Raw genomic sequence first — 19,762 nt, forward strand, 5'->3', positions numbered from 1 at the left:
CTTGCGAAGTTATTCGTCGTCGTCATTGTGGTGGTTACTGTTTCTTCGATTAGCCATCAAACCAGGGTAAGTTAAACTTCTGGTACCAACTGATGTAACGGAAGTTTGAAGAAAACACATACGATACCATCTTTAATGGAACAGAAACTAAACTGTTAGTTTTGGTAGTAAACCTTGAATCCATGAGGGGTTCCTTAAATCCACAAGGTGATAGGTCTAGAATTCACTAGAAAAAACAATAGAAAAGTCTGTATTTTATTAATTTGAAAACTCTCAAAAAAATTTACAAACTTAGAGGCCTATTTAAAGCTTCTGTAAAACTTGCCAGACAATTTTTTTTTTTTTTTAAGATCATAATTAATACCTTACCATAATAGGAACCAAATTTAACCTAAAAAACACCTAAAAATAAGGAAATAAATAACCTAAACCTAAAATAATGAAAATTACATAAAAATATCAAAATTAAATAATTACAAAAATTAAACAATAGATTCTGTCTTACATCAGAATGAAACATTGGAGAATAAAATTGGCTTAAATGCTTAAGGCAACATCTTTCCTCTCTTTTTTAATTTTTTTGTTTATTTTTTTTTATTTTACATTGTAAAGTAATGTATTCACATGCTGAATACATAGTAGATATAATAATCACATGCATCACACGCTAATTACATATATATATATATATATATATATATATATACACACACACACATTTGTGCAATATAATTTTCACATGATATGAATATATAATATCCATATGCTCTTTGTATACATTCATTGTAAATAATATTCATACGCTACTTTAACATGTAAATAGATATTCACATGTTAAGTATATGTATATTGTGTATACAAAACTCTTTCAAAACCAAAATCCCAAGTTTTTAACTTGCTTTTCTAAAATGTGAACGTTGTGATTAAATTAAAATGATGTACTGTCTTTTGGATAGGCGGGGTTGAATGTCTAATACCTTCCTCACCAGTAATCAAACTTTCGAGTCCAAAAATCTTTGGTTCAAGACTTTGGTTTACTTTAATTAATTTTTAAAGACCCTTGAATTAGTTTTTTTTAGTTAATTAGGTAAGATGAATTAGAAAAATATGTGACTAATCGCACCTAAAATAAAACCAATGATTGGTGGCAACTCCTAAAAAAAAAGAAAAAGAAATGAGGCTTGCATACACACACACATCACCATAGTAACACATGAACACATAAACACATCGCCAAGCATCCAATGTGGAAAAACTCTAGGGGAGAACACACACCACTTTTGTGTGCCCTCTCTCTCCTCCTGAAGAGCATTGGTCTCTCAATAAGTTATTCTTACGTTCTCTTTCTTTTGTTATGAAAAAAAGTATGTTGAAGAGATGTCACAGAGAAATTTTTTTTCTCCCCTTTTAATCGTACATACTTCTAACTGCCTAGACCTTCTCACAAAAAAAAAAAAAAAAAAAAAAAAAAAACTGCCTAGACAATTATTTCATTTAATAACTCTTATTAAATAAGCAATTGATTATCTAATTGAGCTTATCGGGTTAACCCATTTGGGCTTTAGTATGTGGCTTGGGATGAGATCAAAGGGACAAACAAAACTCTAGCTCCAATGGGTTTCAAACTTTCTATCAACTCTTGACAAAACCAAAATTATCATTAATTATATAGCAAGTATAACTATGAAAATATAATTGTATTTTGGGCCTTATTAATAAATCATATCCCAAAACTCTAATATAATATCATTTGACCCTTCCATAAAACTTATATGGTAAATAAAGTCATAATTAACTGCTACTTTCTAAATCACTATTTTATTCATTGAGTCCTTAGTTTAATTTTTTTTTCTTTGCGTTCTTTGAATGTTTTTTGTCTTCTTCGAATGTCCTTTGAAGGTTCTTTGAATTTAAAGGCCTTTGGGTGAAAGTTCTTTGAGATTTTAGACGCTTGAATTCATAGAGTTTCGATTATTTTGGAGGTTTTTAATGTTTTTAGAGGCTTTTAGAACTTAATTCCAGTGGAACTTCGAGTCTTGGAAGAAAGATTCGAATGAGTCCTCTTCAAATGTTCTTGAGGTGGAGTTTCATAAAAAAGAAAAAGAAAAAAAATATTAAATGAGTTATGTGGTGCTTTTAGTTAAAGTGGCCTCTTAGGACGAGTCCTACTTTAAATTGATGTTTTTGAAGATAAGTAGTGAATTATAATTGGCTCAAAATTAGAGAGCTTTACTAAGACTTGATGTTTGTTTATACTTTCTTTAACTTTTTATTTCTTTTAATAAAGATAATTATCAACTACTTTGATTAGAAAATTTGTCTTTGTCTTGTGGATCCAAGTGAAATGTGAAAAATTTTGATTTGTTGATATATTATCAACTTGGATGACATATGCATCATTAGATTTATTTTCTTTAATTAATTTAGTGACAAATAAATTTGGTATATATAACTATATTTTGACGTGATAATTTGTAATTGGTTAAATAAATTTTCAACTCTTACAATAACATTCTTCTCATATCAGACATGTTCCACATACTTGTAGGATCTAAATCCATTTTGAGAGAAGCTGTGTAAGCAATATCACATAAGATAATAGATCACAAACTCGCATGGATGGTGAGTACAAAATTGAAACTATAAAAAGCGACATGTATGAAAATGACCCAAACCGTTCGTGACTTTGTGGGTTTGGTTTCTATAACAAATTTTTAATTAATTTATTATGTTCTTTATTTTTTTAAGTATAGAGGGAAGCAGACCAATTACAAATCATTAAAAATATATACACACACATTAGACAAATAAATTTTTATAGCAGATACATTAGACAAATTATTAACAAGAAAAAAACAATATTATCAAATGGAACGTCATGAATGACAAAATCCTCTCTTGGATGCATCAGCACATGTGTTTGACTTGGCAGTGATTGCTAATATTTTTGCTTGTAGTGCAGTACAGCCATAAAAAGGCTTCCTCTTATACTAACTAACAAATATTTTTAGATAGGGAGCCCTTATAGCATGGGGTCCCCTATCTTTTTCCATGCAACTGGACACAGACGGCAACAAGGAATGTAAGATTATGTGGAATGTTCATACTGCATACCATTCTAAAAAGAAAAAAAATAAAAGACCACAACCATAGAGAAAATGAAATGACCAAACAAAATAAATTCATTAAATTGTGAAATGAATGAAAGAAAGAAAAAAAAAGGAGGAGACAAAGACCATGTTCTTAAAATGAAATTCCATTGGTCTTTTTCTTTTGAATTAAAAAAAAAAACTATTATTGATATATAAATAAATTGTTATTGGTGGGTCATATCCTTAAAAACCGAAAAAAATAAAATAATAAAAGCAGTGGGGACCACTAGGAAAAAAAAGAAAAGAAAAGGAAAACAATAATACAATACATACATAGCCAATGCTTTGCAGCAAAGGCATACCTTTTTTTTTTTTTTTTGAAAGGAGCAAAGGCATACCTAATAGTAGAGACAGACACATCTAACAAAATATATTGCATCATAGTAGGAACCAATATGATCACAAACAACAATACAATAGCCTGTCAAAGCGCAAAGCAAATTCTGTAGTGTCAACGCTTTTACGCTTTTTGTGTTTGTTGTGTTTGTCTTTTTATTTTGGTCACTGTGAGTTTGCTTTTGTCATTTCTCACATTCATTCTCTTTCACCGTTTCAACTCAGCTTCTCTCTCTCTCTCTCTCTCTTTGGACTCGTTGAAGTTTCTTTCTGAACTGGGTTTCTATTTTTATTTTTTATTTATTTTTTATCATCATTTATTTGTCTCTTATATAGTATTTATTTTCCACCATAAATTTTCTTTAAAAAAAAAAAAAAAAAAACTTTTTTGAAGTGAGTAATGGGTAGGAGTGAGAGTTAGCAAAATAAATAAAAAATTTAAAAAAATTGGCACTTTCTTTTTGTTGGGTCCTCTTAAAAAGGAACTCATTTTGTTTACACATAGTTTGGTTACAGAGAAGGAAACCTCTTTTTTGCTTTTTCTCTCTTCAAAACTTCATCTTTCTCTCTGGTTTGTGTTTCTGTCTCTAAGTGGGTGGGTGTGTGTGTGTGTGTGAGTATTAGGGCTTTGGATTCTTTGTAGGGTGTGGGGGTTTTTGGGGTCTGAATTGAGGCAGTTATGGTGAGAAAACATGGATGGCAACTACCTGCTCACACCTTTCAGGTATGTGTCCATATCAACTCTGTTTAACTCACTTCCTGTGCTCACTTTTTCATTTTTTCTTTTTCTTTTTTCATTAGGGTTTTGTTAAAGCACTGATTTTTTCATGTGGGGTTTTCTCTGAAATGCTATATGTTTAGAATATGATCCATTTTTGGTATGTAAATTTTATTTTTTTGTCTGTATTTTGATGCTCAATTCATGTGTATGGTGGTGCTTTCTTTTGCCAGCATTGTTCTATGATTTTCTTAAGTATGCACTTGTTTCTGAGTATTTTTTTTTATTCATGTGAGGAGAAACTTTTAAGATCAATCAGGAGCTATATTAGTTTTGGGAGTCAAGGAACAAAAGTATAATTTTGAGTTCCTGAGTGCATGTTTTGTATTTTTAAAGTAATTGGTTAGACCTGGGTAGACTTGGTCCTTTGTTATCTTTTACTATTTGTTTTTCATTTTTGGATTGTGTAGTGTGACCTTACCCTCCAGTAGGTTTTTAAGAGGAGAGGAAGTGTCATTGTTCTTTCATTATTGGTGTGTTCAGTATATGTTATTAGTCAATTTCTATTTTCTGTTCTTTGAGTGGCAATTCACTTTTAGAAAAGTACTTCTATGGTTTACAGTTTAATTGTTTCTTTATCACCTTAGTTCTTGTTCTTTTGATAAGATTCAATTTAACTTGTGCTCTTTTTAGTTCTCGAGGAAAACAAATTAAAGAATAATTTTAAAAAGTTATTTATTTATATATTTTAATCAGTATTGTTAAATATGCTAGAGCCTACAGTATCAGGTCAAGGAAGAAGGATAAGTTGTGAATCACATGGTTTTTATTCAGTTAAAAAAAAAAGAAAAAAAAAAGAAAAAGAAAAAAAGAATCACAGAGTTGTTCATGTTTACTAACTGGGCGGTGTTGAATTAGGACAGTAGACGTCATTTTTTTGGCGGGAAGCTGCAGTCTTGAGTCCTCAATCAACCTTGATAGTATTAAATGGTTAAATGGTTAAAACAAAGGTCTGTGTTTTGTGGGACATTTATTTGTATCAACAGAAGCTGGAAATGGTCAATATGCTGGTGGTTGGTATGATTTATCATTTATTCTATTACCATTACTTATAAAAAGAATGTGCTGTTGCTATCAATGAATCATCAGTTTTATAATATTGCACGACTGGTTATAATCTTTTGTGTACTTTTTGGTTTATGGTTTACTGTTGAGTGTTGAATAATTGCTTAATGCTTTGCAGTTATGCATTAATAGCATCTATCAAGGTGGCATTTCTTATAGCCATTTTTTGGACAGTAGATTTTCTTTTTATTCTTGTTTTGTTATAATTACCTGTGTTTATAGTTTCGTGTATTCTAAAATATTTTCAAATTTCTTGCTTGGATAGGTTGTTGCAATCACTGTATTCTGCTTGTTAGTGGTCGCATTCTATGCTTTCTTTGCTCCTTTCCTTGGAGGCCGTACCTGGGAGTACATTCTGGTTGGCACTTACTCCCCAGTGGTATGTGAGTTCATTTGATTTCTATGCAATTATGTTCCCCCCCACCCCTGCTCCGGGTGCTGTCTCTCTTTCACTTTCTGGGAGATTTTGAAAACTTCATTATCTCATTGTTTTAGGATGCTCTTTCTAACTGGATAAATTGACTGTAACACAATTACAGAGAATTTTGAGTAATCTCAGCTTCAAAGCATAACAAAATTAATATTTGATACATGTTTTGCTAAGTGAAGAAGGAGATGAGCGGATGATGATAACTGTTAGTAAATAACTTTAGGGTCCTTTTGCTAAGTGAAGAAGGAGATGACCATAAATATCTCATTCACCTCATATTATGCATTGTCTTAATTTTAATATCATGGCATTAGAATTTTCCTAGATTCATTTTCTTCTGTCAAATATAGAACTTATGTCTAATTTTATTCCCCTATCATTTCACCACAGGCACTCCTTGTTTTCATTCTTTATGTTCGCTGTACCGCAATTAACCCAGCGGATCCTGGAATTATGTCCAGATTTTATGGTGGGACAACTAATATTCTCAATACAAATCATGGGTTATCGGCAAATGACCTGCCTAGAAAATTTGATGAAACTGCTAGCAGGGAGCATTCTTCTCCGTCATCAGCTTCCAAAAGTTCTATAGCAGGGGCTAACTCTAGTAGGAAAGGCTCAGTAGGTGAAGTTGGGGGAGTAAATATTCCCTTGGAACCAATCAGCTCAAAGTCCTGTTCTAACACGGGAGGAATCTTCTGTGCATTGTTTGTGCATGAAGATTGCCGCAAACAGGAAGGGGCAGCTGAGGAGCAGGGCACTGGTGAAGAGGCTTTGTTCTGCACATTGTGTAATGCTGAGGTATAACATCATGAAAAGTATGATGTTTTTTTTAATAAGAGTGATGTATTTTGTTATGGTCAATACTTGTCACACCTAGCAATTTTATTTCCTCATACATTTGTTGCATTCTTGTTTTACAATGATTAGCAATGTGTGTAATGCAATTCCTTTATGTCTCATGTGGTGTGGGAAGAGAAATTCTAGAACTTTTGATGGCATCTTGACTCTACCCAAGTTGAAATTGACTTTTAAACTGTTCTTTATTTGATTTTAAAGTTTGTAGTAGGTTATAATTTCAGGTGTCATCTTGTGTCTATTGCCCTTGAACTCATGTGATGTATATTCCTACTTTTTACTGTACTATTTTAAGTGCATAATTACTATCATACACAGAGACACACATAGAGAGAGAGACCGAAACGATATATTGAGTTGGGATGATAGTACTTGGAGCTTCAGCAACCATGTTAGCTGGGCAAATCATGTATGTTATCAACCTTGAACTTAGGGAAAGCTCATGAAATCCAATAATTGACCGATATAGTGTCGAGGATGATTATGCTAGCTTCGGAAGATTTCTATTCAATCTTATTGAGAGCAGAAATTTTTTCACGTAATGCTCAATTCTTTGATTGCAATGGTCAAAGGCTTTGTTAGCCTAAATGGATCTATAATTTTTAGTTCAGTAGGGTGCATTCATTTGTTAAGAATATTTATTTCCAATTAGGATTGTGGATCTGACCATTTCTCAATCTCCAGGAGCAAAATTTTGGTTGGAATCAATTTTTTTTCCCCTTTTATTCTTCACTATCTTTTGGTCCTTTTAAAATCTCTCTTTTGGTTAGGAGACCATATCAACGGTGGAATTCTGATAGTTCAGCAAGGTTATTTTTAGTTTATTTTTAGTTGCCTAGCAATTTAGATTGGTCTTGGAAAAGGCTAGTGGTCATGGGTTGCCATTCTATAATTATGTTATGGAAGGTAAAGGTTTTGGGAATAGCTGGTTACACTGGAGTAGGGTATGTCTACTTCAGAAAACTTTGATACAGTTTAGGTATGGTACCTAGAAATCAGAATCATTAATGGTTATGTTGTATCTATTGCTCCTTATTTATTTTTATTTTTTTGATAACGTAAGGAACCTGTCTCTATTGCTCCTTTAATTAAGTCATTTTAATTCCAGTAAGGGGAATTCCCTAGGCCTCAGAGCTCAGACATTTAAACCCTATTCATGGAGATGGTTATCAAATATCTTGCCTTGTGAAAAATAGTCATTGCTTAGGTGAGGAATTGTTATTTTTTCAAAATAGGTACTCTGTTTAGATTTTGAATTATTTTTGGACAGACTTACAACATGCTCCATGATTCTAATGCTGATATTGCCAGTACTTGAGCTTTCCTTATTAGATTGATGGGGTGATTTAATTTCTCTGCATATTTTAGGTCACCGTGCTTCTTGATATAAAAAATGGTGCTTATATCTCTTTAACTTCTCCTGGATTCTGAAGTCATGTTTGTTTAGTAATATATTAGATATGTGCCAATCTTTATTCACTTCTTGTAAGCTACCAAGGACCCTACATCTAGGGAAATTCATTTGGGATGATAGAGTCTTCTTAAATTTATACTCTCATGGTTTCTGACCATGGTAGACTCATGTCATGGCACACTCAGGTGCAAGAAAAGCACATGGCAAAAAATTATCTGTACAGTAAAACATTACTACAATTTGGTTGTGTATAGTAACCATGGATGCTTTTCATTTTGCAGGTTCGCAAATTCAGCAAACACTGTAGAAGTTGTGATAAATGTGTTGATGGTTTTGATCACCACTGCCGGGTATATCTTCATATTGCTTCAAAAATGTTCCTTACGAACACGTCATGAAGTATTGTGTAATTGTAAAATACTTGGTTTTCTTTTGAGACTAACCTCTATATATTATATGGCTGCAGTGGCTTAACAATTGTGTAGGGCACAAAAATTATGTGACTTTTATTTCTCTCATGGCCATAAGTCTTGTTTGGGTATGTATTGCCATCTGATAACTATTTCTAAAGAAAATATTTTCTTTGTCGCTAATATCCCTCCCCTTTCCCCTCCTTTTACTTCTTTGGTTCAGCTTGTTATTGAAGCTGGAGTTGGAATTGCTGTTCTAGTGCGTTGCTTTGTTAATAAGAAAGGCATGGAAACTGAAATTTTTGATACGCTTGGAAATGGTTTCACTCGTCCCCCCTTTGCAACAGTTGTGGTACACCCTTATCAAAAATGCTTTACCCAATGTTGACATATAATTTATTTGTTTAAATATGCTAATTAATAAGAATCTTGTGCTAATGCTAGATCTGATTTTATGTAGGCTATATGTACGGTAGTTTCCATGCTGGCATGTATACCTTTGGGTGAACTATTCTTTTTCCACATGATACTAATTAGAAAGGTCAGTGGCAGAGAAATTTTGTGTATATTTTGCCTTCTATGGTGTTTAGGTTTGTCACAGAGAAGTTGGAGGGAGAGATCTTAATATTTGGAGATAACTATAATTGGGTTCGGAATGCTAGTTGTACAGTGTAATCCATTTTGGCAATTAACCAAGTGTAGAAACTAGAAATTAAACATAAGTAAATATTGGGGACTGGGACTCAGGAGAGGGAATTTCCTTATCTATGTAAATGTCCTCATTATCCTTTATGTTTCTATATTGAATCAGGGTATCACAACATATGAGTATGTTGTGGCAATGAGAGCCATGAGTGAGGCACCTGCAGGGGCATCTATGGATGAGGAAATGCCAAATATAATGTACTCCCCATCAGGGTCTGCTACAACTGGTTTGAGTGGTGGTAGTTCCCTGGGTCTACAATACAAGGGGGCATGGTGTACCCCTCCCAGGGTATTTGTGGACTATCAGGTATTTACTATTTACTTTATTTTCATTTTGGGGAAATTTTAAAGTATCCATCAAAATACATTATTTATGCCCCAACATATGCAGTTTGAATATTTCATTCCCTAGATTACCAACCAAATGATAAAATACGCTTGTAGTGGGCGGAAGAGTTTAATTGCTCCACTGTGCTCAATATCATCTGATGTAAGGAAGAAAGAAAAAAGAAGCCAAGAAAGAAAAGGAAAGGAAGAATTTTTTTTTCTTAGTTTTATAAATTATAAGCAATTGCTAAAGGGCAAGGAAACAGACCCCAAAGAAAAAAGTCTCAGCCAAAAAATCTCTCTCATTAAGTAAAGCACTTTATTGAAAATGCCAAGGCCCAAGGGGATGCCACCCAAGCGCACCAGAAGTACACAAGAGAAGACATCAGTGAAACCATATCCCTAGTATATTAGGGTCATCTGCATGATTACCTAAAGAATCTTGCTCTAGTTGGGACCACTTCCCAACATAGACATATACTTACCAAGTGCAGCCCCCCCTCTTTTTTCCTCCTCTTCAATTTCTCCCAATTATTCTTCTGGCTTTTGAGATAACCATTGGATAAAGAGCATGGAAAACCCATTACATACATCTGTTGTATAAACCGTAATTAGGCTGGCAAGGTGCTGGTTGTTTTCGCTTTTGCTTCTAAAGTTATATTATTCCCTATTTGCCCTTATCTTCTGCATTCTTGGCCATGTTCCTAAAGAAAATAGATTAAAAAAAAAAAGGATAAACTAACTTCCAAATGAATAGAAATGTTAGATGAATATGAAAAGGTTGTAACCAGTGCACAAAATTCTCACTTTTTGGAGTTTAAGAGAGGTAATTGGTAGGCAGTCTTATCTAATTGTCATTTTTTTTTTTTTTTGTTTAATCCATTTTCTCTTTTCTTCGTATCAATGTTGACAACAAAGTAAACAAGGTTCTATTTATTTTCATTGCATTATCCAAATGATGGCTTTTGATATGTTTTAATGTCCTAGTAGAGATTGGGTAATTATTCAAGAAGTTAAGAGAAGCTTAAATTGAAGCTATGGGATTCTTTTCTAATATATTGATTCTAACTTGAATTCCTAATGTTCTAGAGAAGGGATACATAGAAAGTTTTCTATCAAATATCCTCACAATTCTCCAATTTATTTTGCCTTTTTTGTTCCCATTAATTCTTGAAAATTTTAAAATCTATTGGTGATCATGCATGTAAAAGTGGGTGCGAGAACTGACTGCAAGTGGACAGGTTTAGTTCTATTTTTTTTTATCTTGCAAAAGAAATAATGTCATCCTTGTTTCGAACTTGAAACAAGCTTCTGACCTGATTCATGGGTACCTGTTTTAAACATTCTACAATAGGACGAAGTGGTACCTCACTTGGAGCCTGGGATGGTTCCATCAACTGTCGATCCAGACGCAGCTGAAAATGCAGAAAGAGGGCAAAAGGTACCGAAAAGGCCTGTTCGTATTAGTGCTTGGAAGCTAGCGAGGTTAGATTCTAATGAAGCCATGAGAGCGGCAGCCAAGGCTAGGGCATCATCCTCTGTTCTGCGACCAGTTGATAACCGCCGTTTACAGGATCCTGAATTAAGCTCCAGTGGCAACATGAGCATCAGAAGTAGCGTGAGCACTGACACGGGGGCAAATAAAGAGATAAAGAATGATTTACGATTATCTCCCCTGAGAACCTCTTTTGCTCCAAGCCAAGGTAGCCGGGATGAGTATGAAACTGGGACTCAAAGCGTGAGCAGCTTCAGCAGTCCGAGCCATGTTCATGAAGCTGTCACACTCAGCCCTCTACCGCAAGGTCATGGTCTGGGTCGTTTTAGTGCAGCTACCTCTGTCCCTAGTTTTGTTCATGATCGTCCATTAACTTCTAAGGCAACTTTTCCAAATGTCAAGACCTCTACATCGCATCCTTCAGCATTTGATGAAAAGATCATGCAGAAGGGAAGTACTGATCCTTTAATGTTTACAGCTCCAGCTACTTCTCTTCTCAGAGACGTTAAAAGGACATCTGTTGTTTGGGACCAAGAAGCTGGGAGATATGTATCAGTTCCTGTATCAGCTTCAGAAGCTAGAAACCGATCATCCATGCAAATTGGATTGCCAAGTTCTACTGCTGAAACTAGCAGTCATGGCAGAAGGCCAGTTATTCCGCCACATGAGCCTTCATCTTCTGCAGCAAAGGCTCCAGTTCCACAAGCAGAGAAGCTGCTCTACACAGGAGACTCAATTTTCTTTGGTGGTCCACTCTTGAGTGTCCCGGTAAGGGATAGTTTGAAGAATGATCGAGGTTTGGGTTCTAGAGAGAGCCAAGAGAGAGTGGCCTTTAATTTGTCACGGGAGTCTAGATTCAAAAGAGACTCAACATCAAATCAGCTTCCTGTGTTTGTCCCAACAAGTTTCGAGCATAAAACCCAATCTGGCCCTGGTTTTAAGTAGCTTCAAGCTTATCATTGGACTTCTAACAAAACGAATGCACAATTTTCCTCCAATTTGGTTATTGATTGGCCAATGGAAGCTGGGAAACCTTTGACAGGAGCTGCTCTGAGACCCCTGAAGCCTTATGTTTCGAAACTGTTGCAACCACGATTGTATCAGGATGTTCGAGCGATTAACTGGCTGAATTTCTGAATTTGCACTCCGGCTTTTAGTGAAGCTTGTTTGATTTTACACATCGGCATTAGGTGAAGTTTGTAAATGAGAGGGCAATTCATAGAAATATCACTCTCACGCTCACTAAACAACGTTTCCAAACAATATCACTTCAGTCCTTTCTAACTCTACAACTGAGCTTCATTGATAGGTTTTAGAAAATTTGTCGAAATTTTCTATTCCACTTTTTATGTTAATCTTGTTGATATGATTATTTTTCAATTTGCTCGGTTTACAGCTCTCAATTTTGATTAATATGTGATGTTTTTGAATGGCTTGAACATGGTTGAATCCTGCAGATAGAAATATGAGGTACATGGCTGAAGAAGATTGTTCAAATAGTACATTAAACTTTTCCAATGAATCTTTCTGCTTAAGAGTTAGTAAGAGCATGTCAAATACAATTATTATGAATAGGTTTGTGAGATAATCCAAAGTGGTGGCGGATCGCACATGAAGTGTGGAGGTCACTAATTTCAATCTCCCCTTTCTTTCTTTCCTCTTAGGGGGCATCTGGTTTGCATGTGACATTACTTTCTTGGAATCTTTGATTTATGGAATCTCATTACAAGAATATAAAATTACAATGTTTGCTTCATTAGTTACATTCTCATAACATTCCAATAATGTAATTTCGAGCAAAAATTTCCAAGAATGTAATTTCTAGCAAAAATGTCTAGAAAAGAAAACCGGAGTTGACGAAAAGACCCACAAACACTTTGACAGGCCATCCAGTTTGATTGCAAGTTTATTTTAATTTATTATTATTATTATTATTATTATTATTATTAAGTGCAAGATCCCTCGCATAGGCCTAACAGTCTAACAGTCGTTAGGCTGATTTATAATTGTGAAAATAATACTACTGTTCCTTGTGTGTGTTCAATTGTTTTGTTTGAAATGTTCCAAAAACTTTGCTAGCTTTCATATACACAATTACACATGGACGGAGGTAAACTAATCTTTAGTACGGGGAGTAGGTATTGTACTAAGTGCTTGAGGATTTAAAGAAGAAATAGGCCGAACTGTGGAGTTAACAATATATTGTAATTAACTCTTAAAAAAAAAAAAAAAAAAAAAAGCAGGAATGGTACGTTCTAAGCTATATAGCCTAATAAGGCACAAGCCTTCAAATTATCAGAGAAAGATAAAAAAGAATAAAAAAGAAGGCAATCTAGTTACGTTATGCTCAACCAAAAACAAAAGTTTCACGTTATGCTCAACCAAAAACAAAAGTTTCACGTTACAAAATATGAGGATAATGACCTAAGTTTTCTTTAAAAAAGAAAAGAAAAGGAAAGAAAATTATGTCAAATCAAATTAAGGATGTTTATAATAATAAAAAAATAATAATAATAAATTAAGGATGAGTTGTTGGTCTTCCATGCATCTTGCTATATTCACAGCTCCCAACAAAGTTTTATATAATTCCCCTGCTGCATTTCAATACTAATAAAAACTAAGAATTTTAGTGGTGACTGGTGAGAGATGACTAGATGAAGGCCGAAAGTAATTTATTTATAAATTAATTAATCCTTGCTTTGTTGACAGTGATAGCCCCAGATCCAGTGTGATATCCCAACTGGAGTGCAACTAGCTTTGAATAATAAAATATTTTGCTTCTCATCATTAGCCCATGACTAAGATTCTTAATTGGCCCTTGCGTTTTGCATTTGATATGATGCTTCCCAAAGATACAACATATCAATAATCCCTTTTACCAACCAAAAGAAATATATATGTATCAATAATCCCACATTAACCGGGTTGATTTTCCTTTCTTTTTTTTTTTTTTTTTTTAATTGATAGTTTAAATAATAGGGCAGGGATACAAAACTCATTAAGGAGAATAGTCATTGTCATTGAATTATAAGGCTTTTTGGCAAGTGGTAGAAGAAGGAGATTCAAATCTGTATTGCCATGCATAGAGAAATTTTGTATCAATAGAGGTTTTTTGGTTGAATTTATATAATTGCCTTTCTAGAATAATAGAGAAATAAGGAGAATAGTCATTGTCATTGAATTATAAGACTTTTTGGCAAGTGGTAGAAGGAGATTTAAATCCGTGCCGCTGTGCATAGAGAAATTTTGTATCGCTAGAGTTTTTTTGGTTGAATTTATGTAATTGCCTTTCTAGAATAATACTTATCCAAAAAATTTTTTGGGGAAAAGTTTTTGATTAAATCCCCATTTCTCAAAAAGTCTTTTTTTTTAATTTTATTTTTTTTATTTATATATAAATTTTGGGTTAAATCCTCAATTCTCAGCAAAACCATATAAAATTTCAGTTGAAATTATGTAGTCACAGCAAATTCTTTTTATAGAAGAAGATATTTTTTTTTTAATTACAAAAATCCCTTCTTTTCTTTTTCTTGCCTCAATTTGGAAAAAAAAAAAAAAATCAATTTCTACTTTTTTTAATAAAAAATTTCCAGTATTTATTTTTATTGAATTTTTTAATTTAAGAATTTTAAAATAACAAAATGACATTGTTTTTGGGACACTTAATGACAAACCACTTAAGAGACTAAAAAAGAAAAGAAAAATGACAACCCACTTAAGAGACTGAATGGAATGACTACATTGAATGAAGATCAAAATTATAGGACTAAAGTCAAAGATTGGACGCTGCTAAACTGGATTGAATTTTGGGGAAGTAATTTTTAATTTAGCCTTAATTTTTTTTTTTTTTTTGATGTGTAATTTAGCCTTAATTGAAATTGAATAATAAAGATGAGACTAGTGTTAGTATACAATGAGGAGACACATAATCAAAACATGTCTTGTTATATAGCTCTTTAGAGCCTATAAGTTTTTCATAGGTTTCATAGGTACTCAAATTTCAGCAAATTAGTGTGCAAGTCAAGGAATTTTAATTTGAAGTACATTTTTCTTCTCCTCTCTGTAGGAACTCTCTCTCTCTCACCTTGTGTGAGCCTTTCCTTTCCACAGTGACTAGCAATGGAACACTCACAACCACAATCATGGACTCTGACTTTATTGAGAAGTTACAATAGATTAAGCTTACGGAGGAAGATGGTGAAATACTAAAGGTTTAGGCAACTCAGCGAGAGAAAACCCTGGAAGAATATTCCCTTAGCCTACTGGGGCAGTTCCTCATGTCCCGACCTTACAACCAGCAAGCAGCTAAGACTCTCTTAAGGTCTGCATGGAAGCTTGTTAATGATTTACGGATTATTGCTAGTCAAGATTGGTTACTTTTTCAGATGTACCAATTTGGACTCAAGTGTGGGCACTACCTTTTGATTTGATTAATGAAGAAGCAGGGTTGGATACCGAAAGAGGATTGGGACAGGAAGTGGAGGTTGATAAAAAAACGTTCTTGTTGAATCAAGCTAGATTCATTAGAGTAAGAGTAGCAATACCCCTTGACAAACCCATTCAATGAGGAGGATGTGTATCAAACTCGAAAGGCGACCAGGTACGGATCAGTTTCAGATATGAGAGATTAGTTGGTCTCTGTTTCCAGTGTGGTATCTTTGGCCATGATGTAAGAGAATGCCATAAACCAAAAGATCCAGACCAGACAGCCACACGCTATGGGGATTGGTTGAAAGCAGGATATCGATGGAAGGAACAAAGAGTCGAATACACTGGAAAGAGATACTATGTTGAAAGCAAGGCCGAAACAAGATCTCAGGCCTAGGGTTCCACCTCGAAGCAATGCAGTAACGCCAAACGACGGATTTGGAGAAAATCAGGGAATTAATGACAACAATGACGGGACAGTTTCAAAAGTAGTGTTGAATCAGGGAATTAAAGATACTGGAATTAACGGAGCAGATTCTACGGAACTAGTATATGATCACAAGGACACTCCACGTACCAAAACAACTTGTACGAATGGGATTGAGGACACGAGCATGGAAGTAAACGTATAATGAATTATACAACTCCACTAATCAAGCCACAAACTTATACAGTGTTCAAGTTGAATATGTAGGGCCCACTCAGACTCCACAAAACACTGAACCACTCAACTAGAGCACATTTGCATGTGAGGAAGCACATGACCTTATTAAAACAAAGGAGCCACGACAGATTGGGAAAATAGCCACATGGAAATTTTTTTACGTAAAAGTGACTCTCTCAAGCCTAACAGTTCACAAAGCCCTACCAAGATTGGCTTAAAGCAAGGACAACCTGAGGATAAAACATAAAAACTAGACAGAAAGAAGAACAAAACCGTGGATGGTGTTCAAGAAAAAATGATTCAAACGGTGGAGGCTGAGGTCCAGCCTCGTCGAGCCCAATGATCATCTTAAGCTAGAATTGCTAGGGACTTGGAACCAACGTGCAGTAGAAGTCCTCTCTAGTTGGTGAGAGAAAAAGCTCCAAAAATTTTGTTTCTTATGGAGACAAAGCAATCCATAGACAAGATGCGACCAATTCAGGAAGGATTACCATACCGTTGTATGTTGGCCGTTTCAAGTATTCGAAGAAGCGGTGGACTCACAATGTTGTGGATGGAGGAGGTAGACCTACACATCCAAACTTTCACACTAAACCATATTGATGCTCTCATACTCAATGACCCCAATACCCCATGGAGACTGACTGGATTTTATGGTTGGCTGGAGGAGCAGAGAAAGAACGAGTCTTGGCAATTGTTGCGGCACCTTCACTCTTGACACTCAATTCTAACATCCGAAGAGAAACAAAGGGGACTACAAAAACCCTTGAATCTTATGCAGGCATTTCGAGCCTCCTTACTACACTGTGGTTTGGTGGACTTAGGTTTCCGAGGGAATATGTTTACGTGGAACAATGGAAGACATGGGGAGGTCTTTGTGTAGGAACGACTTGTCAGAGCGTGCACCACAACTGAATGGAGAGAAATGTTCCCATACTGCCAAGTAACAAACATCTAAGCCTCACACTCGGATCATGTCTCGATCCTCATTACTACACAAAATACAACACATCAAGAAAGGAGAAAAAAAAATCTTACGCAGGTTTAAAGAGAAGTGGGCTTCCCATTTGAGTTGTGAGACTATTATACAAGAGGCTTGGTCAACCGAGGTGGGACGTGGTAGTCCAATGGCAGTGTTGTTTGAAAGGATTAAAAAAATGTAGTTTTGCCTTAGTGGAGTGGAGCCGTGGAGCCGTGTAGCCTTTGGAAGCTCAAAAACTTTATTGAAGGAGAAACAACATAGCCTGGAGGAGTTGTGCTCTCTGAATAATGCCGAGTTCTTGGATGAAATTAAAGAAGTAAAGGCTGGCATCAACAACATACTACATTAGGATGAAATTTTTTGGTGATAGCGATCTCACTCTAAATGGTTACTTGCAGGAGACAAAAATACCAAGTTCTTCAATTAAAGGGCTAGCCAATGTTGATGCAAAAATCACATCTCAGGGGTGTTTGATAATGAGGGTGTGTGGGGGCACCACTGAGGAGAGTATTGTCCATTTAGTTGAATCCTATTTTCAACACCTATTCACTTCAGCAAACCTAGTCAATGCAAATGTGGTGCTGGACTCAGTGGACAAATTAGTCACTCCCAGAATGAATGACATCCTACTCCAAAGGTACACGTCAAAGGAGGTCAGACTTGCATTATTTCAAATGCACCCATCCAAATCACTAGAACCCGATGGTATGTCCCCTTTTTTCTTCCAAAAGTTTTGACACATAGTAGGGATCGATGTTACAGTAGCTATTTTATCAATCTTGAATTCCAGCCACATGCTAAAAAAAATGAATTACACTCGTATTGTATTAATCCCAAAGAAAAATGACCCAAAGCACATGGTTGACTATAGACCCATTAGTTTGGATAACGTTGTTTCTTGCATTTTATCTAGGGTTATTGCTAACCGCCTAAAAATCATTTTGCCTATTGTCATTTCTGATGCTCAAAGTGCATTTATTCCAGACCACTTAATTACTGATAACATTACTATAGCATATGAGTTGCTCCATAGGATGTGTAACAAAAGGAAAGGAAAGGTGAGGCAAATGGCAATCAAACTGGATATTAGCAAAGCATATGATTGGGTGGAATGATCATTCTTGAAAAAAATGATGGAGAAACTAGGCTTTGATCCAAGATGGGTCCGGTTGGCTATGGAGACAATTACTACACCTTCCTACTCGGTACTTATCAATGGGGAGCCAAAGGGCTTCATTAATCCTTCACGAGGGATAAGGCAAGGGGACCCTCTATCTCCATACCTTTTTATATTGTATGCAGAAGGCTTATCTGCCCTTTTGAAAACAGCTGAGAAGACAAGGGTGATTAAGGGGATCAAGTCTAGCCAACATGGGGTGAGTGTCTCTCATCTGCTATTTGCTGATGATAGCCTCTTATTCTACCGTGCAACAGTAGGTGAATGCTAGAGATTGTTACACCTTTTGGGACAGTATGAAGATGCCTTGGGCCAAGCCATCAATAGACATTAAACCTCATTATTTTTTAGCAAGAACACGAGACCAAAGATTAGACAAACAAGACAACAGTTGCTAGGTGTGAGGGTGATGACAGATAATTGTGATAGGTACCTCAGGTTGCCTATGGCTAATGGCAAGTCAAAGGTTAACACCTTCAAAGACCTGCAGGAAAAGATTACCAAGAGAGTAAGGGGGTGGAAGGAAAAATTCATCTCAAAGGCGGGGTGTGAGATACTTATCCAAACAGTGGCACAAGTAATCCTCACATACTCAATGAGTCTCTTCAAGTTGCCAAACTCCATGCGTGATAATATAAACTCCCTCCTAACCAAATATTGGTGGGGTCAAAAGCAAGAGGAACGTAAGATCCTTTGGATTAATTGGGAAGAAACTATGTACGACAAAAAAGGAGGCTGGAATGGGGTTCTACGACCTTCACGCATTTAATTTAGCAATGCTAGCTAAGCAAGCATGGCGGTTAGTATAGGATAATCGGTCTCTGTTCTACGAGGTGTACAAGGCGCGTTACTTCCCAAAATGCTCTTTCACGGATGCTGAACTAGGCAATAATCCATCCTTTGTTTGGCATAGTCTCCTGGAAGCAAGGAAAATCATCAAAGAAGGTGCATGGTGGAAGGTTGTGTAGGGAATTAACCCGAATTCCCAACCTGTGAGAAACACAAAAAAGAAAAAGAAAAAAAAAGAAGAGAAAAACACACGCCAAAGAAAACAATCACACACACACAAGACAATATTTATGTGGTTCGGCAATTTGCCTACATCCACGGAGTTGTAGGGATTTCACTCCGCTCCATATATTAAGTCTCAGTAAATCTCCCATTAAAAATCACGCAACATTATTCGGGTTGGGTCAGGTCGGGTCGTCAACCGGATCAAACACAACTAGGCTCCACAAAGCCCAACAAATCTCCCACTTGGAGACTAGTTCAATCACCAACATCAAACCACAATCCTCCAAAAACAATCCTTCATCCCTACAACTCATCCTCCTATCCTCAAGTTAGAAGACCAACTGAAGCTGCACACAACTTCAGCTTCTCAATAATGACACCCTTAGTCAACATGTCTGCTGGGTTCTTAGATCCACAAATCTTCTCAAGTATTACCAGCTTATTTTCAACAAGGTAACGGATAAAGTGGTCTTTTGTCTGTATATACTTCGACTTTGAATGAAAAGCCGAATTTTTGGCAAGAAAGA

General features: G+C 35.4%; 1 protein-coding gene across 4 annotated transcripts; it reads left to right on the forward strand.

The window, feature by feature from the left end:
- The first annotated feature begins 3,553 nt into the window (after nt 1–3,553).
- Nucleotides 3,554–12,350, forward strand: LOC126721089 (probable protein S-acyltransferase 19). Of its 4 annotated transcripts, XM_050424099.1 has the most exons (10): nt 3,554–4,212; nt 5,130–5,283; nt 5,597–5,710; nt 6,152–6,562; nt 8,315–8,383; nt 8,500–8,571; nt 8,667–8,795; nt 8,904–8,984; nt 9,255–9,455; nt 10,830–12,350. In XM_050424099.1, exons 2-10 carry the CDS (start codon nt 5,194–5,196, stop codon nt 11,913–11,915), a joined length of 2,253 nt encoding a protein of 750 aa, XP_050280056.1. In that variant the 5' UTR covers nt 3,554–4,212; nt 5,130–5,193; the 3' UTR covers nt 11,916–12,350. The 4 variants fall into 4 exon arrangements, with proteins under 4 accessions (XP_050280056.1, XP_050280058.1, XP_050280057.1 ...); XM_050424101.1 differs by lacking the exon at nt 5,130–5,283 and having other exon boundaries at nt 3,556–4,212; nt 5,597–5,714; XM_050424100.1 differs by lacking the exon at nt 5,130–5,283 and having other exon boundaries at nt 3,557–4,212.
- The last annotated feature ends 7,412 nt before the right edge of the window (nt 12,351–19,762 follow it).

Source organism: Quercus robur, chromosome 4, assembly GCF_932294415.1.
Source record: "Quercus robur chromosome 4, dhQueRobu3.1, whole genome shotgun sequence".
Classification (NCBI taxonomy): domain Eukaryota; kingdom Viridiplantae; phylum Streptophyta; class Magnoliopsida; order Fagales; family Fagaceae; genus Quercus; species Quercus robur.